General features: G+C 30.2%; 1 protein-coding gene across 1 annotated transcript; it reads left to right on the top strand.

Moving 5' to 3' along the window:
- Window positions 1-10,972: 10,972 nt before the first annotated feature.
- Window positions 10,973-11,546, top strand: Smp_153070 (hypothetical protein; the record flags this gene model as incomplete). Its single annotated transcript, XM_018798666.1, has 2 exons — window positions 10,973-11,221; window positions 11,442-11,546. 2 exons carry the CDS (start codon window positions 10,973-10,975, stop codon window positions 11,544-11,546), a joined length of 354 nt encoding a protein of 117 aa, XP_018653585.1.
- Window positions 11,547-12,097: the final 551 nt, after the last annotated feature.

The following is a 12,097-nucleotide window of genomic DNA, read 5'->3' on the forward strand; positions in this document are numbered from 1 at the left end:
GCCAATAGGATACTGATCAATTACAATCCAAAATATCAATGAGCAGATTCAAGTAAACAATTTACAATTAGTTATGTTTCAATTACATACAACTTACACTAGTTACGATTGATATGATTTGTAAATTAGTATCAAGCATATTATCAAAGTTCACTGGTTCTGTCCAAGGGCTCCATAGTTGATGTTCTAAAACCAGTACACGCAAGCTAGATTCAAGTAAACGAAAGAAAATGCAAAATAAGTTACTTGAATTGTACTTTTCAACGTCAATCATGAGCATTGAGCATTAAAAGGTCTATAAGAAAAACGAATTCTCGAAGTAATTCAGTAATTGACATTTAAATATAAATGAATTGATCAATAAAATACCATTTCATGTAAGATAGTTGAAGGTAGTTATTAGGATGCAATGCCAATGTTCATTTCAAATATAAAAAGATGGACTCCCTGGAGTTCTAATGAGAAGCCGTGACCAGTGGATTTCAATCCGTGTTAAGTGGAGACAGATATCCACCTCATACAATAGACGAAGGGTTGCGCAAGATCATGGAACAATTAAAATTAGACAGTAACACCGTTGAATACCGGTTCAGTGGTCTGGATTTTAAGCGTTCGCTCATGAAACCGAAGGTCCTGGTTTCAAGTCCCAAGTGAGGATCGTGAAACAATTCTGTATGGTAATGTAAGTGGATCTACTAAGATAACTGAAAAATTAGTATGAATTGAGATGCAGTAATAAAACAAATAAGTTAATCTAGAACGATCTTTATTGAAAATCCGAAAAAATGGTTACTGATTTCTCACAGTAGCAAAAACATTTTCACCCAATAAAAATTAGGCAACTTTCCAGTTTTATTTATAATGGACCAATAAACAAGTAGATACTGTTTTAGATTTTACTCATTATTTCTAAATAAATACCGAAAAGGGCACTATTTTAGAACAAAAATTTGAAAATTCTTTGTTTTAAATAATTTCTTTGTAACATCAAGTATTACTATTTTGGTAAGTGAAATAATTGAATAATATGATTAATTGTAAAAACATATTTAATAAAATATGTTTAAATTTTTGTTTATTGTTTAATGTAAATTAACTTTTAGAGTAGAGGAATATTTGTTTTTAGGAATATCAAGTTTTCTGGAGATTGTTCTTAATAAAAATGATATGTCTGTAAATTTTTAATGAACAAACACTAAATTTTGACATAGTGAAGTCACTTTTATATAATTTCTAGATAACTGACTGACAAAAGATCATGAAATGCTAGATATTGATTTTATATTCATTAAAATATTAGAAACGTTTCATTTTTTCTATCTTAGGTTGTTTTTGAATAAGTTTATGGATATCTTTATTCCTGTCCTATGTGATTTAATCCGAGCAAACTACTGAAGTTTCATAGTGTCAAATATTTTTTGGTTGATTGTGTTGGATTGTAATTATTAAAATTGGGAATAATCATATCGGTTTACGATTGATGATTCAGAAAAATGTAACTTAGTTGGTTACTTGAGTTTTCAGTCATTTTACCAGGAACTAGAGCTTTTCACTGTAATTCACCCGCAGTACCAAAATATTAAAATATCACATATTGTTGTAACAAGTAGATTGATTATCATTAAACAATATTTTTGTGATTCTTTTTCCGGAGGTGTTTAAAATCATTTGGGTGAATAAGCGCCAGTACTATGAGGAAAGTGAAATATTCTTTTCTCTGAAATTTCAGTGATTAGAATAAAACTATATCAAACTACAAATATCAGTATCGAGAATTTCATTTCGCTTAACAGATAATACCAATAGAACATGTACTTTTATTTAAACAGTTATTTATTTAGAATAATGGTATATGTAGAACAAAATATCTCACAAACTAATAACAATTGTATCCTTAGTAAAGACTTGGTTTATGATATTTTGCTAAGCAATCACGATTAACAGGTTTCAGCTGAAGTTCGTAGTTGAAATATTATTTAATCCTCTATTTGTCGTGATATCATGCAAAGCCGATGACCTCAATACAGACTGTATGAAATTAATCGTGAAGCTAGTCATCAGTGAGCATATGAATACTGTTTAGTTGAGGTAATTGTAGAAGATAGAGCAGCATGAAAATATCTTTCCTTACGATTTATGTCTGCTGGAGAACTGTTGAAGCGAGAGGAGTATTTGGATATCCAAAAGTTAGAATTTTGTTTGTAAAACAATAAATTAAGCAAATATATATGTGAATGACACTAAATATGGTTCAAGACTGTACTACATTTTAAACAGTGAAATATAATGTCATAATAAAGGATTTGCCAAAATTTTATTCAAAAAACAATCTTCAGCCTAGTTATATCTAAAGATTACTTAACTCTTAACAAAGGCAAAAATTAGTGATTTATCACATCCACTCATCAAAAGTACACTCAAAAAATATTATCTTTTGTAGTGAATAAGCATTAGATACTTTTTTCTATTGAACAGTTTATTTATTCAGTCAAAGCACAAACAATAAATAATATTCTGTCATTTTATTTACTAGTGAGATGAGCGAAATATAAATATATACATTTTTTCTATATATCACTGGCATGGTAAATAAATATGATTAACACCCTTACTATGATTATAAAGAAGCTCATCAATTTGACGTGACCGAGAAACCTTAATTGTCTACTCATTAAATTGATGTATGTATATTAACAATCAAAAGTAGTTACGACAGATGTGTATAATAGGAAAATGACATACATATACACATCTAAACATATCTAAGTGTATATATAATTTTGTCATATAATTAATAATTTATACATGGTTTTAAATAGCTTTCTTGTTTATTGTTAAAAAGGAACATTGTCTTTATTTCGCTGAAAAGAAAACGTTATTTTTCAAATCACTAACCAAAGCCTTAGTAATTATTTATTTGTAGGGATAAAAATAGTGATAATTAAGCTTTAATTGAGATCTTCTTACAAATTTAGCTCTCATTTATATCTAACTTTGCTAAAAGTATAGTACAAAAATGTGAAATAAGCTAGCCTGATAGTTAGTTTGCATATGTGCAGACATTTAAGCTTTCATGCAGTAAAATTTTTGACTGTTAGGGTCTAAGTTATGTCCAACATAAAAATATTTGTTTAGTTGGTTTTGAAGTTTAATTCAGTTGTGAGATGGGGTTTTTCATAGAATTTCTATCACTGGTAAAAACTAAGGCTAGAAAGCAATATGCCATTGTTTCCCAACAGTGTGTGGCTCTTTAATAGCTCGCCCCAATAATGTAATTCATTAATCTCCAAGTATCAAAGTGAGCAGGTCAAAATCTGATGACTTGAATCTAAAACTCTGGTCAGTTAATAATTGTTTTCAACAAACAGTCAGTGTCACTGAAAACAATCCGACTGCTAGACAGTTTTACTTTAAACACTGAGTGAGTTATCAAAGTTATTCTTATGTATAATAATCCTACTGTAACTTTGTATTATTCACCATAATATAAAATACCCAGGAATCGATTAACCTTGACGGACATCAGAATAGTGTTTTGCAGGAATAGTTAAATAAAAGCTATATAATTGTCGATAAACCTTAATAATAAAGTTGTTTTGGAGAAATTTTATATTCTCGTTTTTGAAGATACAACCGACTTGAAAAATTCTTGATTTATGAAAACACTGAAGGGTATTTAAATTATTAACTCGTGATACTGGTATCAAAGAACAACTGTTTATGAAGCTAATTTAATTATGCATCTCATCAAAAAGTAACTAATGAACAGAGGTATTCTACTGATGATCCAAAGCCGCAATTCTTAACAGACGCTTTACACTATATATGATTTGTCAATCTTAGCGCATAACATTGAATGGTCAATACTGATATATATTCTGTCCAAAAGAAGCGAGGCTGAGTCGCTAACGTTGTTGTTCATTGACGTAAATTAAGAAACGATTATTCCTATCTTTCCTTGAAAGTCATTTTTGAACCATTTTGACCGAGAAAGTCGATCACAAGTCAATGTCATGGGACTAATCTTCCAGCATTAATTGTATCGTACTCCATGTCGTACTCTTTTTGGGGCAAATTAGCTATGTGGCAATTTTCAAGCGCTTTGATATAATGTAATTATATTTGTCTGATGACGAACTGCTAATGTAATTTTTGACGACGACGAGGTTAAAAAATAATAATTTTGAGGAATTTCACGGTTTAAACAGTGAAAAATAGGTGAGACGTGATCACTGTAATTATTTGAAAAGGAATAAAACCGGTATAATCTAGGTTGATTCAAAAGAGGATATAATAATCCATATTAGTGTAATTATTAGGAATGTTAGTGCTAAGGTTAACATCTCTTTCTCCAGTTCTTTAGTAGGCTGGTTATTAACTTAAAATAGTCACTCTGTGTGTGCGATTTTTACATGATTACTCAGATAAAAATCCTGAAGTTTAAATGAAGTAACTAGTTTCTGTAACAAAGTTCTGACAGATTATTAAATTTTGAGACATGTTTGTAGGTTCTCAGATACATTTCATCAGCTTTAGAAACAAAATGACATTGCATCACGAAGGGGAATGAAACAAACTTCTCCATTTATGTCTCGGTAAATAGATACATTGAATAAGATATAATTTACGTAAGTAGATATTTATTATTAGAAAAGTAAATACTGAGGAAAATAACTGTTCTGCTGTTGATAGTAAGGAAATGATATATTTTGAGTAATTCTTTATATTGATTCAATTGCTACGCACATATCGTAGAAAGTAGTACTGTATTACATGACAAGACACAGATCAGATTTCGCTTTCAGTAGTCGAAACTGTCATTATCATTGCAATACTTTCGAAATTTTCGTAGCATGCTCTAACGAATAGGTTTTTTGAAAATTTCCTTAGTTTCGTAATAATAAATTAATACTAAGTGATTTATGACTCAACATGAATAAACCTATATACTGATAAATTAAACGATACTTTGTGTGTGACTTTTAAAACGTTTTAGCGGTCAATTGAAATTTTTTGAAAGACTAACTAAAAATGAAAAAGAAAATATCCAGCAATATTCACTCAAAGTCCTTTTCAACAAATCACATGGTAAAGTCCAGATTACTTGAATAATCAATTAATTAATCTGTTGAAAAAATTTATGACAATTACGGTATACCGTTTTTATTCGTTTATATTAATCTAGATTCTTTCTAACTACCCTTTTGAATCACAACAAAAATTAACTTAATATTTTCTTGGATAAGTAATGAATTTATCACACCGATTATTGAAGTATGCACAAAGAAACTTAGCTTTCAACAAAACAATAACAACGAACGTAGTAAGATAATGTAAATTTACTTGTCTCATGGATTCGTATGGGTTTTTTACAACTTTGAAACAATATTATAGGTACTTACAACAAGTAAACATACTTTGGACCAAATTAGTTAGAATAACCTATGAAATTGTTATAGAGGTTCATTATTTTGAAAATGCATAAAGGCAAGTTTCTAGAACATTTAATTTTGTAACAAACCAGGTTGTAAACGTTTTCTAGAAACCGCTTGACCACTAACCAGATGCCTGATAATGTACCACTAACTTTATGTATTTTTAGGAGAATTTGAAAACTTAATAAAATCTATTGGTTCTAGTTTTTATACGAACGATATCGGAACTTTGACCTTTGGTTTAAATTATCAAATAAACTTATTAAAAAAATTCACTGAATGAAATATATAGTGAAATTTGACGTTGAGGAGTAAAAAGCAGGTGGTTCATGTTCTCGGTCGCGAAAATTTTACTACCATAATATAAACGAGTAACTATGCAAACATTCTCATTATTACAGTGCTACTCAATTTAAATTTATAATTTAAATAGATATCTATCAGGTAATAACAATAGATGATTTCAGAAACTAATCAAATGTTTATTTTCAAAGATTCCTTTCATTAGTTTTCTGATTTTCCGATTGATTAATTTATCAAAACCTTTTCATTTGAATCTATTACCTACAGGCACCCAAAACACTTAAATTGTTTTTAATGATAATTATCAAGTGTTTATTATAATCCTGTGATAAATATATATATATATATATATATATATCAGCTTTATGTCATGGTTTTAGAAAAAGATGTTTTAAAATTAAATTTTGGAAACGATCTTTAAACTTCGTGAAAATATGAGTCATAAAAACTATAGTTATATGACAATTAACACATTTATTCCATAAAACCACAATTTCAAATACTTTTACAACATCAATTCTAAGACCTGATTGAAATTAGGCGTAACGTGAAGCCCTTCGCTTACAAAATAATGAATGCATAATTTTTCAATGTAAATAATTTACAAATAACCACATTGCAACAGTTTGAATACGATTTTTATCGCACACTGACTCCGTTTAGAAAACCAGTTATGATAAACTGTAATTTTAACAACCTGGTCTTATGTTTACGTATTAAATAAACCCTCATTTAAAACTTAATAGGGTTACGTGAATAAAATTAAGTAATAATGAATCTATATTTTAATAAATTCTTTGGGGTCCAAGCAGTAATTTTTTCTGTGCCGACGTTTAGTAAATTTCTGTATCTGTTATTACATAATTAATTAGTTATTTTCAACGTTTTTGAAAAGAAAAAACGTTTCATGTCCTCGTAAACATTCGTACGTTGACCAAAGGTTCACCTTATTTAAAACAATGATGACTGATATGATAAGTATTTTATTCATGTGTTTAATTACACTTTGAATTATTTTTTAAACAACATTAATTTATTTCTTAATTGGTAGTTATAATGATTTAATCCTAATTACACATGGTTTATTCATTTTATATCATAAGTTGATGCTTTTTATTTCTGTTCCGGTTCATCATTTAGACTGTTGAAATTCATGATCAACACAATTTTTCTAGAGAAAATACACCAGTACACTTCGATATTTCACCAAAAATATGTGTTCTTCTAGCTAGTTGATAAGATTGAACAGCTTTCAACGTAGTCCCACTACTTCAGTTTTTTTGTAATAGTTAATTGGTTCTTTGTGATGAAATCATTTGTGAATCTTTGTCATCATAGACATCATTGTTTATGTCTGTCCTTGCATTTCTGTTATCGAAAGAATTCATTTAACTTTAATGGAATTAATAAAAAGTTCATATTCATGTGTTGCTGTTACTCAGAGCAACAATGAAGGATATACAAATAGACCACTTTGCTTGGAAAACGCAATATTACGAAAACTGATCGTAGTGTTTAATTTCAACTAGCTCTTATTCTCCAGCCTATTTCAAATTATAACTTAGCTTAAACAAAACTGTTTAGTTTTGAAAATTATATTATACCATAAGCCAGTAAACCAATTAAAAATCAGCGAATAATCAATAGATGCCTCATTTTAGTGGGGTTGGAATTCCTGAAGAATTTTAACTGAGAAAGAAAAAGTTATCTGGTATTTGTTGAGTTTCATTGACTAACGATTTATTGTATAAAACCATAGCAAACAATAAACCAAGAAAGTACGCTTTATTAATAAAACCAGCTTAAAACACAGAGAAAAAAAAATAAATAGAGATTAAAATATACAAAAATTCATGTATTCAATTAAATGACAAACAGAAAATCCTACTGGTGTAAATAAATTTTTCCGTGTAAGATAATCAAAAAAATTTCCGGCCGGATCCATTAAAGTGAAAACAAATGATGATACTTATTTATCTAGATTAAACAAAAAGAGGAATTGGGATCTAATTATGTTCTAAATTAAATTTCATATTTTATTAGTAGGTTTTCTAATTTCAAAGAGTATGATGTATCTGCTTCCCTTTTTATGTAAAAGTTAACACCCTAGAAGGTTTTCCAATACGGAAAATTTGATGTGTCCCAATTTTTTTTCCATAAAATTAGTACCAACTTCAAACTGAAAAGTGAAATAATGTTGATCTGTTTATTGACATTTACGAAAACTTCGACGTGAAATTAAACTTACATATTAACGTTGAATAAGTTTGATGAATGAATATCTTTGTGAAAGTGCTGAAGTGTTTTTTAAGGTATAAATAAAGTCGAGTGGAAACTCATTTTCGGTTTCGTTCAATTCTATAATTGATTTGGAATCTATCAGGAGCATAACTATCGAACTGTTTTACACTAACGAATATGTGTTATACAAATATGAAATAAATTTTACTCATGTGATAGTGTTGTATAAAAGTTTAATTAGTTCAAATATATGTACAGTGATGATGGAGGGTGTAGATAAAAGATTATTAGTGAACAAGATGTGGCTAATCTCTAGGTTCCTGTTCTGTTTTATCTTAATAATAATAATAACAATATTACTAACAATATATATTCTGAACATAATAATTACAGAACTCATGCCAGTTTTCAGGCATGATAGATATAGAGAGTAATATTAAGTCTAGAGGACAGATATGTGATGTTAGATTGTATTAAGTGTTCTACTTCAAAAATTGTTTAAGTAGTACATTTCTAACACGCATAGAATGCATCAGCTGAGAGCTTTTATATTTATTAGGTGGGCATTCCGTTGTTATACGTACGGTGCATTCAACGTCGTTTCCTGAGCCATAACGAATTGATTATAACCACCTACAACAAGAGAAAATGAAAATGAAGTGGAGATCACGGGACAAAAAATGTTAATAATTAGTACGATAGGTTAGTCAGGTCTTCTATAACACGTGTCAGGCCATGTTATGATCGAATATTCAGGTTAGATATTATTTAACTTAGTTAAGGCTATCAGGGACGGTGTAGTTGTGAAGTAACAGCAGGTAGGTCAGTTTACTTAGTGGATTCAGTAATAATAAATGGCTAAACATTTAAATTTCATTTAAACTCACATGGGGAATAAGGCACACTTACAGGCGCTAGGACATTTAATGCATTTTCAGAGGAGAAGTAAGTATCAATGCAGCAAACAAGGAATGGGAGTGGGTTTATCTTATGGGCAGATTGTTGAAGATTATTTCAGAGTCTAGGAAATTTGCTGACAAAGTGATTCATGTAGAGCGATGATTTAGAATGCGTTTCTTTGAATAATGACAAGAATTTACAGATGCTGTAACTAAGAGTTTCTGCATATTTAATTAATTTATTGAATGTAAAAGATAGTTTATTAAGTAGTTTTAAAAGTAAGATTAGACTGAGTTTGAGCCTTGTCTTCCGTAAAGGGTTCAGTCCTAGTTGATTACATCTAGACTTGTAATTCAAGGTACAATCAGTCCCAAGAATGTAAAGTGTAAATCGTCTCTGAATGCATTCCAACTTTAATTTACCTTTATGCGAACATCACCAAGAATAAACGTGCACTATTCTAGGAGTGGTCGAACACATACTTTATGCATCAAAATAAGTGACTCGCTGTTAAAGAGGTTATGAATTATGTAACCAATAAGATGCAGGGACATGGAGGTCTGTTTCGAGACCTGTTCTGTGAGGGACAAATTGTAGTAGTACTTACGTCCCGAATCCACCACTCTATGTAATTTAGATAACACCTTACCATTTAAGATAAGATCTAAGTTGAGGGACGTATTACCGAAGCACACCTATCCACCTTTAGCCGCGTTAAGCTCCAACTGCCATTTTGAGCACCACTGGACTATCTTATGGAACTCCATACTGATACAATTTTTCACATTTTTCAGTACATTAGGAGGAAATGAATACATTATTTTAAGACTAACTGCATTTACAGAAGGCTTACCCATACAAAAAACCAAAAACACCATTTATATCGATTAAAATGAGCAAAGGACCCAGGACACTACCTTGTATTACAGCACTTTCTACTGGGACAACATCCGACAGGGAGGAGTTAATTTGACTATTTGGTGTCGGTGACTAAGGAATGCATTAAACCAAGTAAGATTCGAGTTTGCTCATAAGAAGCTGATGGTTAATCATGTCGGAAGCTTTGGAAATGTCAAAGTATAGCACTAAGACTAGATTTACTCGGTTGCCTTGAGTAAAGACTAAACTAAAGAAATCAAAGTGGGAGAATGAATCTAAACGAGTTAGCAATCATATGGAATATGTCAATGGCATCCAAAAGGCCATTACTTGAGAAAGTATATCAGTCTGAGAATTTTATCAGGGAGTGCAGGAGTTCCCAGTCAACATGTCTATAATCTGTTTATTGGAGGGTTTTGTATGAGTTGATTATAAGAGGGAGAGATAGGGAGAGCATTAACTATAATTTTCTGGTCAAAGCTTCCAAATTCATTGTATACTTGTACAGATAGTGGAATGATATCTCTACAAAATATTAGATCAAGTATATTATCACCCCTTGTAGGGGTATGATTTCAGTGTGACCAGCACTCATGTTAATGGTTGATGAGAATTCATCATTGTAGTTTAGAGCAGATGCATGTATTAAGGCGTTAACAATAAGATCATTCACGTTATGCCATTCACAATATCCCATGAGTAGACAATGATTCAGGGTGTTGACTAATATTCACACCAATTCAGGTAAACTACTCAGGACACTGTCTTCAACTTTATTAGTTGCTAGGGGATCCAGAGCATATATAAGACAACCACCTCTTCGCTTAGTTTCCCTGTAACAGTAATAGAGTCGATAGTTCTGAATATTATCAGAGAACCTGTTTCACTCGTATACAGACATATATCTTCTTTGAGTTTGAGCTTTATTTTAAACAGAAAAGCACAAAAATGCAGCTAGCGCTTACCAACTATTTCAAAAAGTGCTGAGTTCTTTTGATAAAATTACTAAATACTTTTATATCATCAAAATGCATTCCAATAATTCTTGGCCTTCCATGCCAGACATATAAGTGCCCGGATGAATAAGTTTCCTGCTTCATTGCAATCCGTTCGTAGACCTTTCGACCTACTAAATTGAAGTTAACTTTTACATCGTAAAATATTATGAAATCATCGGAATTCCCCTATCTCTTTTTAATTTAGATTTTTAAAAAATGCTTGGTTATGTGTTAAAGATTACTATTATATTGATTGCTTGGACTAGTCACTTTTCGGCACAATTCGAGTTAAAAAACTATCCCAACTTACCTGCATATTATGGTGAGGATCCGTCTGAGGAACTTGTCAAATCTAAACTAAAAGATTCAGAACTATATGATCGCTACAGAATAAGACGTCATTTTATGCCTCAACGATTTGGAAAAAGATACACGAGTAAGTTTCCAATTAACGTTTTAGTTAATGTAAGTTAAAATATTTTTTGAAAGAACCATAACATGTGTCTTCAAACAAATGAACTTGGTAATAGAATACCTGTATCACACATTTTAAATGAAATAAGTATACTTAACATTTAAGAGTGATGGTTGATAAACTGGTTTATATGAACCTAATAGCCAATTATCTGAACTGTGTCTCTGACATACAATATGTTACCACATCTAATTTAAACATGCTATGTAGGTTAACCATGCAGTGTCTGTAGCCGCAAAATATGATGATAATATGTATGAAAACTTATTAACCGAATCAAATCATTTAGGAAACGAAATACAAGCTATCAAATAGATATTATGATACGTAAGTTTTTCAAACATTTTCTATGAAATAAGGGGTCAGTACTAATGATATTTTGTCAATAGTATGCTGATAAATGTGATATATCTTTACTTAGGAGGCTACTTGAAACACTATGTAAACATTTTGTAACTCTGTATAAAAGGGCTTTATTTGAAGCAACAGACATATCCTAAAGAAATTCAAAGCGCACTAAATTTGTTATGCGTTTGTTTAATTATACTCAATTATGAAAGATGAGTACTGAAATCGACATAAAAGCTCAACTTTAATAAGGATAAGGCAGGTTTAGATCATTCCAAGTCACATGATGTAAGTCGGCTATAAGTTCACAATTGGTAAAGTAAGATAGTTCTGGTGATATCAAAACAAATTATTGAACATAAATAAATAATATATTTGTAATATCCCAATGAGTAGAAAAATTAGATTTTCTGACGTTTCGTGACTTAGTGTAAGCCACTTCTTCAGAGAATAAATAACCAAATTAACATTAATCCAAGTTTAAATAGTACTATCTACGTCAGAAAATCTAATTTTTC

The sequence above is a fragment of the Schistosoma mansoni genome, chromosome 7, assembly GCF_000237925.1.
Source record: "Schistosoma mansoni strain Puerto Rico chromosome 7, complete genome".
Classification (NCBI taxonomy): Eukaryota; Metazoa; Platyhelminthes; class Trematoda; order Strigeidida; family Schistosomatidae; genus Schistosoma; species Schistosoma mansoni.